Here is a 20,296-nt window from a genome sequence, read left to right as displayed (position 1 = left end):
ATGCACACTCTTAGTCATATGCAAAATCAAGTTACAAGCCCTGAGATGGTGCAGTCAACACAACTGGCACTGCTAAGAGTATCCTACGACTTCCACATCACTGGCAACGAGTTACACACAATGCAGGTGGCTACTTTGAAAGGCAGTAAAACTTTGAAACAGGTATCTATTTTGTACGAGCTGTAAATAAATATTTGCCACTGTTAAAGTTGCAACCCTCGTACTAACAGCTTCCCTGGAATCTGTTCCTTTGAATCACAGAATCGCACATGTATGTGTTTTAAGATAAAGTTCCTATACCACTCACCAGTTGAGGTGCCTTGCAACACCATGTCAATTTCATCCCAGACAGGTATGAGGGATGTGCTAGCAACACCTTCCAGTTTTGGTAGACCTATGAACTTACAACATATTGCATCACTACACTTAATGGTGGGATATCATCGATTGCCTACGATCTTGGAAACTTCTCATTACAAAACTTGTTGACAGTTGGTTAGGAGTAGGGTAGGCTCACGATACCTAACTCAGTTATCGATGTGAGCGATTTATATCCTGTCCTCAAGTGCTTTTCATATTACTGAGTGTGACTATGCTGTGGTGCAACATACCTGATGTGCGTGGGCACTAACAGAAAAGGCCGAGAAGCTGCTGCTGCTCCAAAAAATTATCATTATTAACAGTTTGATATCCCCATCCAGAGATTGACAGTCTGGGTCAGGTTGATGTAGATGTCATCAATGTGGGTAATGGTGCAGGCCAGAGAGCTGGTAACAGAGCAGATGATACCGCAACACTCATGACACTCTGAGTGTGAGCGACAATGTCTGTGGCAGTGCTAGGAATGGTCCAGATATGGGCAATGATGCTGGTGGTAGTACTGTCACTTGTTATGGTCCAGGTGTGGGCATAGGTGGTGGCAGACTGAAATTATTCAGAATTTCTGAAAACAATACAACAGTCTGTAAGTACCATGTAAAAAAAAATATATAGACAAATATAGAGATAGAAAGACAGATACATATAATCTCATTTGCAGCCACTTCACTCCAGTTTCCTTGTGAAAATGCATAACCCTCCAGCTCCTTCTCGAATATGCATGCACACTCTTAGTCATCTGCAATATCAAGTTACAAGCCCTGAGATGGTGCAGTCAACTCATTACCCAGATTGTTAGGCCACCTGCCCTGAGACATTGCTTACGCAGTGTTATTTTTGCCTAGGAAAAAATATTGATCTGAAAGTATACATATACACATACATAAAAAAATTATTGTATGATAGTTATACTTCTTTCATCATCAACATATGGTGGTTTGGGTGCCATATCATCAGAGTCCTGAGATGACATGAACTGGTATGAATCACTATTCCAGATGTATCGGCCCATGATGTGTAGCCAGCCATGCAACAATGGCACCTGTTTTACATTTCCAACTAGAAAAAAACAAGTCTCTAAGTACACACACACACACACACACACACACACACACACACACACACACACACACACACACACACACACACACTTACGCACATGAGCACGTGCACGTGCACATGCATATACAGTGTGGAGAAAAACAGTGTCATAAAATTTTAATCCTGGGTAGCTGATGCCAGTAGGAACCAAAATTACTAATGTTGTGCAGATCGACAACACATAATATTTTAACTATGGAAACTTGGCGTCACATGCTCCGACTGGCCACAGGATTGCCCTGTTGCCGGATGCTCTGGACAATGCATGACCACGAATGCCTTGCCTGCCGGAGATCATGATGTATCGAAGGTGGCCTGCACACTCGGTGGTAACGCGCCAGCGTCCCACTCTGGGGGCCCGGAGGCGAATCCCCCGGGATCCTGAAACATCCTTTGTAGTTTCATGATAAGATGTACCAGAAACAAACCCATCAACAAGTGTTAGTTCGCTTACAGAAAGTTTTTACAAGTTGTGTCAGCGCTGAAAAGGGCCTTTTTGTAGCTAGGACATTGTTTACATAAAGAGGTGCTCGAACTGTCGTCCCTCTGATGCGACAAAAGTTTTGTAACGTCGAACAGTGTTTTTCTGAACTCTTTCAAGATTCCTGGCAGTGCCCTGATGTGATTGGCAGCATGTTGAATGCAGTCCATTACTTCCTCTTCATTTCTAGGTGGTTTGCGACCAGGTGGGTGAACTAGAACGTTGAAGAATCCCCACAGGGAAAAGTCCAGTGGCGTGAGGTCTGGTGATGGCGGGGGCCATGGCCTACAAGCACCTCTGCCAATTACCCGACCATCGAAGAATTCTTTTAAATATCTGCACACAGTACCATCTTATGTGTGGGTGTTCCTCATGCTGCAACCACATGCGAAGCGGTATGTCCAGGGGAACATCTTCCAGCAGGCCAGTTATAGTTCTTGCCAAAAGTGAAGGTAATTTGCTCCAGTAAGTCGAGGAGGTAGACAGACTGACCAAATCAGATGGTCAACCACAACACCTGCCCAAATGTTGAGCGAAAATCGTTCCTGGCGTCCATGCATGTACGTGATGTGAGGATTTCCCCTTGACCAGTATGACCATTTCGACTGTTGTAAAGGCCATCCTGATAGAAGATGCACTCGTCGGAAAACAACACAATGGCAGGAAAGTTGATATCTCATGCAACACATTGCAGACACCACCGGCAAAACCCTAGCCTGTGTTCACAGTCCGCCACAGGATTTAGGTCTTGACTAGGGTGGAAACTAAGTGGATGCTAGCATCATCCCTCAAAACATACCAGTCTAACTGATGAGTGACCCCCGTGTCATGTCCAACCACTTGAGTACTTGTTGCAGGTGCTTCCTCGAAGCACTTGAGAACAATCTCTTTAACTGTAACATCCCATCGAGTTCGAGGTCTTCCAGCATTATCATGATACCCCACTAACAAGCCTGTTTCGCCAAGTCGCCGGTGAATAGCTGTAAACATTTGTGGGTATGGGTGGTGCCTTGCTGGGTACCGTTCCACATACAACTGTTGAGCTTCATGTGCATTACCATTGGGTAGTCCATAAACAAAAACCATATCTCGTTGTTTTTCAAATGAATACTGTGCCTCCATGCTTACTGTATGACTAAATCATAGGTGATGTGTGTGTGCTCCGAAGCAAAGCATATGTGAGAATGCTTCTGATGTGAGGTGCAGACAAACAGCAATATCAGACTGGGGAGTGATAGGGCGAGGGACGTTTGTACGTGTGAACTGACAACCATAGTGCTGTCCATCAACTGATGAATGGCAACAGGGCAATCCCACGGCCAATCAGAGTGTGAGGCACCAAGTTTCTATATTTTAAAAATGGTGCGCTGTCGGCCTACACATCAGCAGTAATTTTGGTTCCTAATGGCATCAGCTGTCTGGGGTTAAAATTCCGTTACACAATTTTTCTTCACCCTATACATATAAAAACTTCTGAAAATTTTGTTGGTACTGACCATCATTCAGATGCCTTATTTTATCAGTAACCAAAAACTCATCCGTTGTCTGATTCTAGCAGTCTCTGTATAAATTTATAAATTCATTGCATGTCATGTCAACTCACACATTCGTTACATAAATACGTTTTAAATTCATATTATCTTGCTTGAAAGCAATAATAAGGTTCGAATTATCTCTTACCAACGATTTGGAAAGCTGGAGTATGTCTGACTCAAACAAAAGACATCGGCTTCAAAAAATGGCTCTAAGCACTATCGGACTTAACATTTGAGGTCATCAGTCCCCTAGTCTTAGAACTACTTAAACCTAACTAACCTAAGGACATCACACACATCCATGCCCGCAGCAGGATTCGAAGCTGCGACCATAGCAGCAGCACGGTTCTGGACTGAAGCGCCTAAAACCTCTCGACCACAGCACCTGGCACATTAACTTCATATGTCACCTGTATGTGACTGATCTGCATTTTCCACCAGTACATCATCAAATATAAAGACAGGATTCAGATTCAGCTTTACTCCTTGAGGCGGTGGGATATCACTGCTTTGTCTGGAAGTTTTCTTTGTAATACCATTGATGCCTGTCAGTATCTACTACAATAGTTGATGTGTGGGCTAGAATATTGTTTTTGAAAATATTTATAAATGTTTGAAGTGAAGTGAAGTCATGATGCACTAGCAAAACCATAAGAACATTTCTCTTGTCACTGTCCAATAGACCTACAACTATCGATCATATATTGCCTGGCAGTAGTGAACCTTTCCTCTTCTTATTCTGTTTTTCTGCGTTGTTCTCAGACCAATTAATTGCCACAAAGTCCTTCTGCGGGCTGTGTTTCATCCATCCACTCATCCCAGGTACGTTTTCCAGCCAGGATGGGGATTTTTCTCCGCCCAGGGACTGGGTGTTTGTGTTGTCCTCATCACTTCAACATCATCATCATCATCATTCGTTATAGTGACTTGATTTGATTGTGTAAAACTTGGACTGTGTAAAAATTGGGACTTTGTATGGGCGATGAACACCACGCAGTTGAGCGCTCCACAAACCAAACATCATCATTATCACCATTCACTCATTATAACAACTGTGTGATTATATCAGCATACATGGGATTTTGTAGGAAAAAACATACACATGTCTTACACATTTCTTTTAGTATTTTGTAAGCTCATACATATAGTTGGATATATGTAAATGCTCAAATAAGAATACAGTTCTAAATGTGCTAAACTTATACATATTAGTGCATATTGATGTGTAACAAGTGTCAAAATATTGAACTAAGTTTTCTACTCGGGGCTCAGCTGTTTGCCATGATAATTTTGTTAAATTGAACCATAGACTTTCATCAGATCTGAACATACAAGGCTGCCCACTCAGCCTCTGGTTGAGTGCACACTGTATAGTGTAACTAGCATGCATTAAATTCTTAAAAGTCTTCGCCTGCATATGAGTACTCCCTGTTTAATTGAGAAGTTCAGTTGCCCATGGAAAGTAATCTGCAGTGATCTTATGATTGTGTAATAACACTGTGGGAATCTATTTCGAGAAAATGTGCCTGCTATTGCAACTCAGTTACTGCTTAACCAACACCATTCTGATCCAGCTAGTATCACTTTCCTGCAGCAATATCGTTGGTTTTCAAATACCACAATTGGGTAGAACTCACTGTCAGACAACATTCCAACACTAACACTTTTATTTTGACTAGAATATAAATTAAATAATATATTGAATACTGATATGCTCTCCTGTTGTAGTGTTTTCATCAGTGGTGCTCCACCATGTTACCTGGAAATAACAAAAACAAAAAAAAATCAGTAAAACCATGCACACATATACATGTATACAGGGTGGTCCCTTGATCGTGACCGGGCCAAATATCTCACGAAATAAGCGTCAAACGAAAAAACTACAAAGCATGAAACTTGTCTAGCTTGAAGGGGGAAACCAGATGGCGCTATGGTTGTCCCACTGGATGGCGCTGCCATAGGTCAAAGGGATATCAACTGCGTTTTTTTTTTAAATAGGAACCCCCATTTTTATAGCATATTCGTGAAGTATGTAAAGAGATAAGAATGTTTTAGTTGGACCACTTTTTTTGCTTTGTGATAGATGGCGCTGTAATAGTCACAAACACATGGCTCACAATTTTAGACGAACAGAAGGTCACAGGTAGGTTTTTAAAATTAAAATACAGAACGTAGTTACATTTGAACATTTTATTTCGGTCATTCCAATGTGTTACATGTACCTTTGTGAACTTATCATTTCTGAGAATGCATGCGTTTACAGCATGATTACCTGTAAATACTACATTAATGCAATGATGTCCGTTAACCTCAATGCATTTGGCAATATGTGTAATGACATTCCTCTCAACAGCGAGTAGTTCGCCTTCCGTAATGTTCGCACATGCATTGACAATGTGCTGAAACGTATTGTCAGGCGTTGGTGGTGGATCATGATAGCAAATATCCTTCAACTTTCCCCACAGAAAGAAATCCGGGGACGTCAGATCCGGTGAACGTGCGGCCATGGTATGGTGCTTCGACGACCAATCCAACTATCATGAAATATGCTATTCAATACTGCTTCAACTGCACGTGAGCTATGTGCTGGACATCCATCATGTTGGAAGTACATCTCCATTCTGTCATGCAGTGAAACATCTTGTAGTAACATCAGTACAACATTACGTAGGAAATCAGCATACATTTGCACCATTTAGATTGCCATCGATAAAATGGGGGCCAATTATCCTTCCTCCCATTACGTCGCACCATACATTAACCCGCCAAGGTCGCTGATGTTCCACTTGTCACAGCCATCGTGGATTTTCCGATGCCTAATAGTGCATATTATGCCGGTTTACGTTACTGCTGTTGGTGAATGACACTTCGTCGCTAAATAGAGCGCGTACAAAAAATCTGTCATCGTCCCGTAATTTCTCTTGTGCCCAGTGGCAGAACTGTACAAGACGTTCATTGTCATCGCTATGCAATTCCTGGTGCGTAGAAATATGGTATGGGTGCAATGGATGTTGATGTAGCATTCTCAACACCGACGTTTTTGAGATTCCCGATTCTCGAGCAATTTGTCTGCTACTGATATGCGGATTAGCCACGACGGCAGCTAAAACACCTGCTTGGGCATCATCATTTGTTGCAGGTTGTGGTTGACGTTTCACATGTGGCTGAACACTTCCTGTTTCCTTAAATAACGTAACTATCCGGCGAACGGTCTGGACACTTGGATGATGTCGCCCAGGATACCGAGTAGCATACATAGCACTTGCCCGTTGGGAATTTTGATCACAATAGCCATACATCGACACGATATTGACCTTTTCCGCAATTGGTAAACGGTCCATTTTAACGTGGGTAATGTATCACGAAGCAAATACCATCCGCACTGGCAGAATGTTACATGATTCCATGCACTTATACGTTTGTGACTGTTACAGCGCCATCTATCACAAAGTGAAAAAAATGGTCCAACTAAAACATTCATATTTCTTTACATACTACACGAATACGTAATAAAAATGGGGTTACTATTTAAAAAAATCCGCAGTTGATATCTGTTTGATCTATGGCAGCGCCATCTGGTAGGCCAACCATAGCGCCCTCTGGTTTCCCCCTTCAAACTAGATGAGTTTCGTTCTTTGTAGATTTTCGTTTGATGCTTATTTCGTGAGATATTTGGCCCGGTCACTATCAATGGACCACCCTGTATATATACTGACAATACTTACATGATGGTAATATGGGCTGTTTTGGTGTTTGGTGCAGTATACTGAATAATAGTGATGTTAACTCTTTAACATTTCATTTATAACTGCAATTATTCTTTATTGCTGGAATATGTGTACATATTACTGTATTTTCCCATTATAGTGTGAGTACCAACTGAGGAAAACGTGAAATGTGATAAAGTGGTAGAGGAACCTTATGTTTGAATCTATGGGTTTAATGCACTGCTGCTGCTGCTGAAGTTGCTATTACTACTACTGCTTTACCAAATGCACTATACTAACTACGAATTTTGATGAACTTATAGGTGGGTGATGATATAAGAAGAATACAGTAACTGTCAGCTTCAAGCTCTCTGCCCCCCCTCCTATCAGTTTTCACTAAATATGTTCTTTCATTACCATATCTATGGGTTTAGTAGTTACACTAGTATCTGAAAGTTTGTAGCCTTCAAAGCATATAGATTCATTGTATTTGGTAAGATGTGTGAACTGCCCTGCATCGATTTTGTCCAAACATACCCACTGAATGTGTGTGTGTGTGTGTGTGTGTGTGTGTGTGTGTGTGTGTGTGTGTGTGTGCAGTGGTTTTTGCAATATGTAAATGGAGTGACCCAGCAGTTTTGTGCTGGAAGGAGGCTAGGTGTAAGTAAATCAACTATGAACAGCAACCATCCTACATTGGAATATGCTATAGATTTAGACATGTGTGCATCAGTTTCAACCTGCAAAGTAACGGCTTGGAGGAAAGTAGGTCAAGCAAGTATGTTTGTGCATGCCTAAGTGCATTCCGACATGTTATAAATGGAATACCAAAAACTTTAATGTCACATATATCATGTAAGTTCAGACACACCAACGCAGGCTCCAGCCTGCCTGCTGACATATGCATCAGGTGGCAGTTGGCATGGTCATAGCAGTGTGGCATTGGCCATGTGTCACACCATACTTGTCAGTTGTCAGTGGCATGCCCTAGGGACTGAAAGTCATTGCAGACACAAGTGATGCCATGCAGCTGGGCACTGGGTGGTGGTAAGGTTTGAGAAAACTCCACACTACACTCCAGAACTGACAGAACACATATTCGGGTGATGGAGTGGTGGTTTTTGAAGCCCTCTGCAGCACAACATGAGTGGCCTTCCCCATGTGGCGTTTGTTTAAACAAGTAAGATACTGATGTGATTGCTCCTATCCTATCCTATCCTACTACAAACATTGTAAATGTTTAATATCGCACCATTTCGAACTGAGACTATAAACTTGGCACAAATGGCCTCTTAGCATGAGTCACCTGGAAACCATATAGGCTGTTCCTGTGATCTGTGACATGCGAAGAAAATCCGGTGGGACAAGTGGACATCTTGGATTCTTTACTTAGTGCAAGCGACCTGACAACCATGCAAGATGACACAGTAATCTCAGGTCTATCATCTGGAAGTCTATACTTAGCAGAAGTGTCGTATTTCTGCTATCTTGGATGGTCTGACTATCCCATCAATAGTACAACTTCCCATCTTTGATTTTTTGATTTTCCCATCGGTTTACACTTAGGACAATTGGGCTCTTAACACAAGTGAACTGAGGCATTAGAATGGTGGAGAAAACTGAGGTTTTTGTGAATTTCTCGCCATTTTATACTTAGGGCAATTTGCCATTTTGGAATGTGATGTCAAATGTGTGGGAGAGCATTCTGGCAAATTGCATGATGTTATTGGTAACATCATGGAAATATGGCAAGACTGCAGATTGTCCCAGAATGCACATTTTCCCACTGTTGTTGTGTTCCATCTCTTTTAAGTCCAAATCCTAACACATTTAAATATTCCTGACATATTTTGTTAGCAGAGACAGATTAGTGAAAATGAAAATGTGTAATAAATAAATAATTTAAATAATGAATATATGCAGAATGAGATTTTCACTCTGCAGCGGAGTGTGCGCTGATATGAAACTTCCTGGCAGATTAAAACTGTGTGCCCGACCGAGACTAGAACTCGGGACCTTTGCCTTTCGCGGGCAAGTGCTCTACCATCTGAGCTACCGAAGCACGACTCACGCCCGGTACTCACAGCCTTACTTCTGCCAGTATCTCGCCTCCTACCTTCCAAACTTTACAGAAGTTCTCCTGCGAACCTTGCAGAACTAGCACTCCTGAAAGAAAGGATATAGCGGAGACATGGCTTAGCCACAGCCTGGGGGATGTTTCCAGAATGAGATTTTCACTCTGCAGCGGAGTGTGCGCTGATATGAAACTTCCTGGCAGATTAAAACTGTGTGCCCGACCGAGACTCGAACTCGGGACCTTTGCCTTTCGCAGGCAAGTGCTCTACCATCTGAGCTACCGAAGCACGACTCACGCCCGGTACTCACAGCCTTACTTCTGCCAGTATCTCGCCTCCTACCTTCCAAACTTTACAGAAGTTCTCCTGCGAACCTTGCAGAACTAGCACTCCTGAAAGAAAGGATATAGCGGAGACATGGCTTAGCCACAGCCTGGGGGATGTTTCCAGAATGAGATTTTCACTCTGCAGCGGAGTGTGCGCTGATATGAAACTTCCTGGCAGATTAAAACTGTGTGCCCGACCGAGACTCGAACTCGGGACCTTTGCCTTTCGCGGGCAAGTGCTCTACCATCTGAGCTACCGAAGCACGACTCACGCCCGGTACTCACAGCCTTACTTCTGCCAGTATCTCGCCTCCTACCTTCCAAACTTTACAGAAGTTCTCCTGCGAACCTTGCAGAACTAACACTCCTGAAAGAAAGGATATAGCGGAGACATGGCTTAGCCACAGCCTGGGGGATGTTTCCAGAATGAGATTTTCACTCTGCAGCGGAGTGTGCGCTGATATGAAACTTCCTGGCAGATTAAAACTGTGTGCCCGACCGAGACTCGAACTCGGGACCTTTGCCTTTCGCGGGCAAGTGCTCTACCATCTGAGCTACCGAAGCACGACTCACGCCCGGTACTCACAGCCTTACTTCTGCCAGTATCTCGCCTCCTACCTTCCAAACTTTACAGAAGTTCTCCTGCGAACCTTGCAGAACTAGCACTCCTGAAAGAAAGGATATAGCGGAGACATGGCTTAGCCACAGCCTGGGGGATGTTTCCAGAATGAGATTTTCACTCTGCAGCGGAGTGTGCGCTGATATGAAACTTCCTTTCAGGAGTGCTAGTTCTGCAAGGTTCGCAGGAGAACTTCTGTAAAGTTTGGAAGGTAGGAGGCGAGATACTGGCAGAAGTAAGGCTGTGAGTACCGGGCGTGAGTCGTGCTTCGGTAGCTCAGATGGTAGAGCACTTGCCCGCGAAAGGCAAAGGTCCCGAGTTCGAGTCTCGGTCGGGCACACAGTTTTAATCTGCCAGGAAGTTTCAATGAATATATAATTATATAAAATCCTGTAGCATAGTAATGCGGGCTCAAATGAATAGTTTAAAGTTCAAAATAAATTTTTATTCCAGAAATGTGCACATAAATACACTCCTGGAAATTGAAATAAGAACACCGTGAATTCATTGTCCCAGGAAGGGGAAACTTTATTGACACATTCCTGGGGTCAGATACATCACATGATCACACTGACAGAACCACAGGCACATAGACACAGGCAACAGAGCATGCACAATGTCGGCACTAGTACAGTGTATATCCACCTTTCGCAGCAATGCAGGCTGCTATTCTCCCATGGAGACGATCGTAGAGATGCTGGATGTAGTCCTGTGGAACGGCTTGCCATGCCATTTCCACCTGGCGCCTCAGTTGGACCAGCGTTCGCGCTGGACGTGCAGATCGCGTGAGACGACGCTTCATCCAGTCCCAAACATGCTCAATGGGGGACAGATCCGGAGATCTTGCTGGTCAGGGCAGTTGACTTACACCTTCTAGAGCACGTTGGGTGGCACGGGATACATGCGGACGTGCATTGTCCTGTTGGAACAGCAAGTTCCCTTGCCGGTCTAGGAATGGTAGAACGATGGGTTCGATGACGGTTTGGATGTACCGTGCACTATTCAGTGTCCCCTCGACGATCACCAGTGGTGTACGGCCAGTGTAGGAGATCACTCCCCACACCATGATGCCGAGTGTTGGCCCTGTGTGCCTCGGTCGTATGCAGTCCTGATTGTGGCGCTCACCTGCACAGCGCCAAACACGCATACGACCATCATTGGCACCAAGGCAGAAGCGACTCTCATCGCTGAAGACGACACGTCTCCATTCGTCCCTCCATTCACGCCTGTCGCGACACCACTGGAGGCGGGCTGCACGATGTTGGGGCGTGAGCGGAAGACGGCCTAACGGTGTGCGGGACCGTAGCCCAGCTTCATGGAGACGGTTGCGAATGGTCCTCGCCGATACCCCAGGAGCAACAGTGTCCCTAATTTGCTGGGAAGTGGCGGTGCGGTCCCCTACGGCACTGCGTAGGATCCTACGGTCTTGGCGTGCATCCGTGCGTCGCTGCGGTCCGGTCCCAGGTCGACGGGCACGTGCACCTTCCGCCGACCACTGGCGACAACATCGATGTACTGTGGAGACCTCACGCCCCACGTGTTGAGCAATTCGGCGGTACGTCCACCCGGCCTCCCGCATGCCCACTATACGCTCTCGCTCAAAGTCCGTCAACTGCACATACGGTTCACGTCCACGCTGTCGCGGCATGCTACCAGTGTTAAAGACTGCGATGGAGCTCCGTATGCCACGGCAAGCTGGCTGACACTGACGGCGGCGGTGCACAAATGCTGCGCAGCTAGCGCCATTCGACGGCCAACACCGCGGTTCCTGGTGTGTCCGCTGTGCTGTGCGTGTGATCATTGCTTGTACAGCCCTTTCGCAGTGTCCGGAGCAAGTATGGTGGGTCTGACACACCGGTGTCAATGTGTTCTTTTTTCCATTTCCAGGAGTGTATATGAATAATAAATGAGTTGAAAATAGTTAAACCAGTAGTGCAAAATGTGGTGATGTAGTGCAAGCAGAGCATTTACACAGTAGCATGGACAAAATAATTTCATACAGCCATGAATTAACTCACAAAAAACAGTAGGAAATCTTGAAGTTTAGCAGCCTAATCTGAAAGGCGATCTTCATGGAATCTCACCAATAGTCACAGCAAAAACTAAAGTTCACCAATCACGAACACTATTGCAACAAATACTTAACACGTTCGAGACACAATTGGAAATAATGATTGCAGTGAAATAATACGGTTCCAAGCCATGCAAACTATATAAATGACGATAAAGTTCGTGAGATCACAACAAGCAGCAACTGAAGACACAACAGAATCCTTGAACCCCAAAGAATTTAAAGCTCAGAACTCACTATCATGAAACTATCATATGTGCTGACTGTTTTCGAGTGTTCAACACTTAATCAACCAGCAATTTACAGTCTCAGAAACACTATCTTATGCCATGTGGTGCTCTGGCTCTCGATATACACTCACAGAACTCTTATCCAGAACACTTGCCAATGGAAGATCATGAATGTTGTTCCACAAGACACTTTATGCTTTTAGTTATGTGACCACTACTGAATCGTACACCTACATACATATGTATTCCACAAGCCACCATATGATACATGGTGGTATATACCTTGCGCCTCTACTAGCCATTCCCTCTCCTGTTCCACTCGCAAATAGAGCGATGGAAAAATGACTACCCATATGCCTCCATTATTCCATAATATTTATTATCTTTTTTTCACAGGATTTTCGCAAAATTTATTTGGTGAAATTAGAATCACAGTCACCTATAAAAGCTGGTAATGTTTTACAAAAAGAACTTATCCTCCCTCTTAGGGAACATTTCTATAAGACTCTCATTTTGACTGAACAGATCTATTAAAGTGACTGCTTACACCACGCTTGTCCGCCCTATTTTGGAGTATTGTTGTGCAGTGTATGATCCGCATCAGGTGAGACTGATGGATGGCATTGAAAAAGTTCAAGGAAGAGCGGCTCGTTTTGTACTATCGCGAAATAGGGAAGATAGTGCCACAGACATGATATGTGAATTGTAGTGGCAATCATTAAAACAAAGGCGTTTTTCTTTGTGATGGGACCTTCTCATTCAATCACCAGTTATCTCCTCCAATTGCAAAAACATTCTGTTTGGACCCACCTACATTGAGAGAAATGATCATCACGCAAAAATAAGAGAAATGTGGGCTAGCACAGAAAAATTTAAGTGCTCGTTTATCCCGCGCGCCTTTCGAGAGTGGAACAGTAGAGAGAGAGCTTGAAGGTGGTTCATTGAACCGTCTGCCAGGCACTTTATCGTGAAAGGCAGAGTAATCACGTAGATGTAGATGAACCTGCTGGTAATAAAGCTAGCAGCACGCCACTGAAGTGCTTCATTTTTCTACATCTAGAGCAAGCTGTCATTTATCACACTGAACAAAAATACTGTCTAAGTCATCATGTATAGTCCTACAGTCGCGCACAACGACGACGACACTTTCTTGTACAATACAGCAGCATCAGGTAACAGTGTTATGATTGCTGCTCACCCTGTTGTCGGATCAGTTTTCGAGCCACTCATATCTCTGGAAACCTATTCCGTATGTTCGGATCTTCATTAACAGTCTTCGGTGGGAGACTGTGTGAAACACTTTCTGGGGTCCGAGAAACACAATATCTACCTGTTGTCCATCATCCATGGTATGAAGAACGTCATGTGAGTGGAGCACAAGCTGAGTTTTGCACGAGCGATGCTTTCTAAAACCGTGATGAGTTGTGGATAGAAGTTCTTCTGTCTCAAGGAAATTAATTGTATTTGAACTTAGAACATGCGAAAGATTTCTGTAGCAAATCGCTGTTAAGCATGCAGATCTTTCTTTTACCCTTCTATATACAAGAGTCAGCTGCACTTATTTCCAATTACTTGGGGTTTTGTTCTGAGTGGGAGATTCGTGACAGATGGAAGCTAAGTAAAGCTCCAGTACTGAAGAGTACTCTTGGTGAAACCGAACTGAGATTGTATCGAGACCTGGCTTCTTGTATGTCTTCAACATTTACAATTGCTTCTCAGTGTTAGGGATGCCTGTTTCTGTGTCTTTCACACGGAAGACGTAGCAACTGTCAAACTGGGGTATGGTATATCTCTACCATCCTCTTGCGGGCACGAGCTTTTAAACGCGAAATTTAAAACACAGTGTTAATCTTGCGGAATGGATTAGCGAATATTCTGACAATAATAATAATTTCACGTGCCTCAATGGCCTAGTGCAAGTCTTTCAGTTGCACGCTGCTTCGGCGACTTGCGTGTCCCAACCACTATCCAACTATGGAAAGGGAGGAATCCGAAACACGTGTCGTTTGTGGCAAGTTACTTATGTATAAGAGAATTTTGCTATTAAAAGCGACAGTGAGTGGAAAAATTTACAAATTAACTAGCTACGGAGAATATAGGGCTGTTGCCTTACAGTTCGACTTTGGTAATTCAGTAAATATATTAATGTTTGAGAATTTCTATTCATTAAATATTTATGCATGTCTCGTCAGGTAAATAAACGAAAAATTTCCTCGTTAGTCCACAACCTCTTTCCTTTCACTCTATACAAAATTTCTTCGCCCTCATAAAACCATCGTTTTAAAAGCATTTAGCGACGTGAGAAGCATGTAACACTTTAAATTCGTTACGGTTGAACGTTTAAAAGGGACGAAACCCGATGGCGTAATCGAAATCCTACAAGATACACGTTTTCAGAAACGAAATTAGAATGTTTATATGATCGTCAAGAAGAAATAGGAATACATAAATCCAGTTTAGCGAACCCACGTAAACATAGTTGTAACAAAAACACTACAAAGTCTCTCGTGCAAGATCAGTCGCTAGCGATAAAATACGTATTCGCTAATCCTGTGCGCATGAGGATTAAGCTATAAAATCTAGTCATTTATATCACATGTTTGGCGAAATTTTCATTTACTGCTCGCGTATAAGAATGAAGTTATCAGAACTCACATGGATGAGTGTTGTTTCTTACGTTGACTGGTGCTACTCTTTGAAATACAAACACAGATTTTGTGTTTATGTCAAGTGTCTTGTAGCATATGGAGTTGATTCTGGGAAAATGAGTATGTAGTAGCACCTAGTAATATTTTGTCACGTCGTTGCCTGAATTGCTGCAAGACATTAAATGGCAGGAAATGGATCTGTCAAAATTTTGGATAACAGCACACTTATTTGGAGCTCTAGAAAGGATTCTGGGAATGGGGCTGCAGTGGACGATAGCGGAATTGACAGCGATCCAAAACAGCAAACAGCTCACGAAGACGACAAAAGCTTTCATGTAAGAATGGAAATTATTCATTTTCGGCACTTCATTCAAAATATACCGTTGTTCGTAGATGCAGCGATGTAGTTGCTTGTCGATCAAACGCACACGTCATAACAAGCCAAAAAAACAAGTCGTTTGAAATTCCTAAAACTATAGTGTTACTCATTTCCTAAATCACTCATCGTGCGACTTGAAATGAGTTAAAATTGTGAACCTGATCTAGAGTCTGGTGCTGTGACAGTTGTATTGTAACAGTCAATCTTCAGGGGGGAAAAGGGGAAAATTTGATATAGGCGTAGAACGTAATATTAAGGTTTTTTTATGAAGTAACATAAAACATAGCTTTGGACAACATTTTTATAGTTGTGGAGTGAGGATGAACGTAGCTCCACTGACACGTCAGATATCAAGGCGGGGTAATATGTCTTGTCAGTTGGGTGTACACGCGGATCAGTATTTTTGAACGCATTATTATAGCGTGGCGCATGGGGAGTGAAATGTATATTCTTCGTTTTTATTTCTTATTTGTTTACACATCGTGTAACAAAACTATCAGCAGCAGCACTTACGCGGAAGCGAAATGACATGATTTGTGGACGAAAACATGTGTGTTTTACAAAGCAGTATGGCAGTGACAAGTGTGGGTTTGATTATTTTCTGCTTCAACAATGCTTCGCTCAATTTGCACTGTACTGCCAGAGCTTATTTATTTTCCCTTCTTTCCCCAACTGTACATAATTTCAAATTAATTTCAGTGCCCTGCTGGTACATATTAAGTATGTAAATATTCTCAAGTGTAATTAAGAAGGACTTGTGTTGCTTGAGTTAGTTATCTTCCTTCCTTTTTCTCTTTTTATTTGTTATTTTTCCTAAAATAATTCTAAGTGAATGTCATGCATAAATGACAGTTTCTACTCACTAATTTTATAATGAGAAAAATGTTATTTGTAAGAGGTGGAATGCACATTACATGTGAAATCAAGAAGAAGTGTCATAGCATTTTTTTCCTATACCTTAAGAAGGCCAAGAAGTGCATCACATCAGTAACTCTTTAATGCATGTAATCATTCGTGATGGGCATTGTAATTTGTACCCCATATATTTACCATTTGATTATGATTTACATATGAGTAGGGTGAAGGCTCTAGTTTTGGCCACTACCCCACTTATGGCCACCTTGATGTCAAAGATTAATTTTTAAGCTGCTCTGGAATACCAGCCAGTTGTTCCATAGATTATTATAAACTTTGTGAAAGGCTCTATTCATTTGTCTGCATAATCATTCTTTTGTCTGTTTTTGTTTGGAGACACCATTTTGTGAAATGATCAGTGTTGAAGAAGCTCGGTTTTGCAGATGTTTTCTTTAAGCAACACATGATGTGTTTTGTATTTTACGTGTTTAAATAAAACATCAGAAGAAACTTAATCTGTTCAGAGGTAAGATAAGACATTATATTTTCATTTCTTTTAAGTTTTATATGGCTCAGCCCAAAAACATGTTATCAAAAGTATGTGGCTATTAACAGATGCATATTTAGCCCTGGTTCCGTGTTATGGCCATGCATGTGGCCGTAAGTGCAGTCATAGGCCTATATGTATCCTGTTTTGGCCACTTCTAAAAACTGGTACAAAAACATCAATATTGGTGTTCTGTCCTACATTACACTAGGCTAATTTTATTTAAATAGGCTTATTAAAATATTTTTGGTATTTTTAAATCAATATATACCTCATTTTTAGTATTTTCTTGGCATATCATACTAATTTACCTATGCTTGTAAGATACAAAATATGCAATAGGCACTATTCAAATATGCAACATTCTGTAACTCCATCTTTGTGCATTATTTATAGAAAAAATGAGTCAACCAAAGAATAAGAGGTTTCAGTATTCTCCCAGCAATGTTATAGATGCTCTAGAGGCTGTTGATGAGGGAATGAAGGTTGCTATTGCAAGCAAGTTGTACAAAGTTCCAAGGACAACATTAAGAAAGAAAATTTCTGGTGTACCTCCACAAGAATCTACCGGCCACTGTGGTCCGCATTCTGTCTTAGGAGAACAAATTGAAAAAAAAATCGTGGACTGGGTTTTGGACTGTTCTAGCATGGGATTTCCAGTTACTAAAGAAAATCTCTGTGCATCTCTGCAAAAACTTATTGACAGTGCAGATATGGAAAGTTGTAGGGCTACATTTACTAACTATTGACTTGGAAAAAAGTGGTATTATGGATTTCTTAAGACACACAAGGTTCTGTCACAAAAACATGCAGAATATGTCAATAGTGTTAGAGGTTCTGTTACAGAAGAGAGAATAAAAAACTGGTTTCACGAAGTATCCATCACTTTAAATGATATGGATGTGCTAAATGACCCAAATAGAATTTTTAATATGGATGAAACTTCTTTTTTTCTGGCTCCTAAAGGGGAATTAATCATAGGTCCTCGTGGCCGTCATGTTTATGATGAGTCATATAACTCTGAAAAAGATAACATTACTACATTTTTTTGCAGTGAATGCTGCTGGAAAATTTGTTCCTCCCTTAACACTGGTCAAATATGCAAGGATTCCAGCATCACTGGTGAAAGCAGCTCCTCCAAACTGGTGCATTGGAAAAACAGAAAATGGGTGGATGACAGGTGAAAGTTTTTTTTAGAATATAACAAATGAATTTGATTCATTCTTGAAAGAAGCTGAAATTCCCTGGCCTGTAGTAATATTTTTAGATGGGCACTGCTCTCATTTGAAACTTCATTTGAGCAGATATTGTAGGGAAAATCAGATCATCTAGTTGCTCTCCATCCCAATTCTACAGACATCTTGCAACCATTAGATGTAGCTGTCTTTGGACCTTTGAAAAAAATGTGGAAGAAGATTGTTCAGAAATGGCATTTTGAAAATAATGGCACTGAAATTTCAAAATCTGATGTACCTTCTGTTCTGTCACAAATTATTACAGAACCTAAAATGGTGGCAAATATTTGTGCTGGTTTCAGGGCAACTGGTCTGTTTCCATTTAATGTGAACAATGTAGATTACAGCAAGACAGTTGTTTGTAGTGTACCAGCGTCAACCACAGTTCAGATAAATGAGGAGCTTCAGAGACATTTCTCATATATAGAAAAGCAAATTGATTCTGTCTTCCTTGATGAGTTCAGAGCAACCAAGAAAAGGAATCATGAGTGGGAAGGAAATCGAGAAGCATTATTGCTTTTCAAGTTCTGGAAAAAAATAGCTGATGACGTTAAAATGCATGGTGCTAGTGGTAACACTGATGACATTCTGACAGATAGCATAGCGCCTCTCTCTGAAGATAATCCAACAGAGAATCTTTCACAAAACACAGACAGACTTAATCCTTCATCCATTCAAAATGTTGATAATATTGGCATATCTTCAACACACAGCATTTTACAAAATTCAGATATTCCTTCAACACCCACCAACAGTCTTATTCCTGCAGATATATCAACAACCCTCAATAGTATTTCATATAATTCAGGTACTCCTCCATCTAACCATAGCCCATCTTCAGTGCGTATCCAACTGACACTACCAGAATCATTGGCAACAGTTTTTGATAGTCTCATCACTTGGCCAGAACCCAAACAACGAAGCACATAGAGAAAGAAAGCACACACACCCACTGTTGTGACTAGTGACAAGTGGGTGGAATATCATGAACTGAAGGAAAAAGAGTAGCAGGAGAAGGAGCAGGAAAAAAGGAAGAGAAAAGCTATGAAGGAGTTAAAGTCCGAAGAGTAGCACTTGGCATTATCTCATGTAAAAAAGGGGGAAAACAAGAAACAGACAAGAGTTAAGTGATAGGCCAACAAGTTCTCGCGACGAAGAAGAATGGACAGACAGTGGAAGCAGTTTAGATGACTACGTATGAGGAGATGAAGATGAAATACCAGAACATGTGAAATTATCTTCTAGTGAGAATTTGAAAGTAAGGGACTTTATATTGGTAAAATTTAGTTTAACAGGAAATAGAACAACAAGACCTGCAATTTTTAAGTATGTATCTGTAATTTTGAAAGCGCTTTCTCATTCTGAATATGAAATTCAGTGCCTAAAAAGTTCTAATGTTCAGAAAAGTTGTTTTGAATACATTGAAAATGATGATTCGACTATAACGGGTGAAGATATTGTAGGGAAACTGCCAGATCCAATCTTGATGCAAGAAGGACGTTCATTAAAAACAAATTTTCCTGGTTCCATTGATACTCGTGAGAAATAAACTTGTCTGCAAGTTGATTTAAGTAATTACTGGGACAATACTTTGCCTAATGATTTTTTTGTTCTGTTCGTTCAGTTGCTGTACCATTTACCTATTTCCTGTATGTTTGTTGTCTGTTGTCTTATATACTTGTATAAAGCACAAATTACTTTTTGGCACATGGATTGACAGTTATTTTAGCCATAGTTTTATTATAATATGAAGTGGCCATAAGTGGGGAATCAGCTGGCCATAGGTAGGGTTAACATGGCCAAAACCAGGGAAATGCGCCATTTATTTTTCAATATTTTTTTCTGCTTTTGTTATACAACTTAGAATATTTGTTTTTGCATGGTTGTAATGTGTAGACTTTGAAGCAATAGATACAATTTTTTGAAGTAATTTGTATACTTTCTTCCTATAATAAAAATGTGATTTATCTCAAATTGCCCTTAATGTGGCCATAACTGGGGCCTCGACCCTATGTATAATAATGCATGCAGAACAGCTTGCACAAGAAAACTGTTTTGCGTTAATAGCAACAAAAGGTAAGTACGTGAGTCAACATGCCAAACTGTGAT

General features: G+C 41.6%; 1 protein-coding gene across 1 annotated transcript in view; it reads left to right on the top strand.

Annotated features, from left to right (window-relative positions):
- Nucleotides 1-15,222: 15,222 nt before the first annotated feature.
- LOC124798695 (protein FAM219A) overlaps nucleotides 15,223-20,296 on the top strand; it is a 119,837-nt gene continuing 114,763 nt past the window's right edge. The window contains exon 1 of the mRNA XM_047262205.1: nucleotides 15,223-15,506. Coding sequence (XP_047118161.1) covers nucleotides 15,354-15,506 — 153 coding nt within the window. The 5' untranslated portion in view covers nucleotides 15,223-15,353. The remainder of the gene's footprint in view (nucleotides 15,507-20,296) is intronic.

Source organism: Schistocerca piceifrons, chromosome 5, assembly GCF_021461385.2.
Source record: "Schistocerca piceifrons isolate TAMUIC-IGC-003096 chromosome 5, iqSchPice1.1, whole genome shotgun sequence".
Lineage (NCBI taxonomy): Eukaryota > Metazoa > Arthropoda > Insecta > Orthoptera > Acrididae > Schistocerca > Schistocerca piceifrons.
The sequence above is the reverse complement of the archived record's forward strand: the minus strand, read 5'-3'. Positions and strand labels throughout refer to the sequence as shown.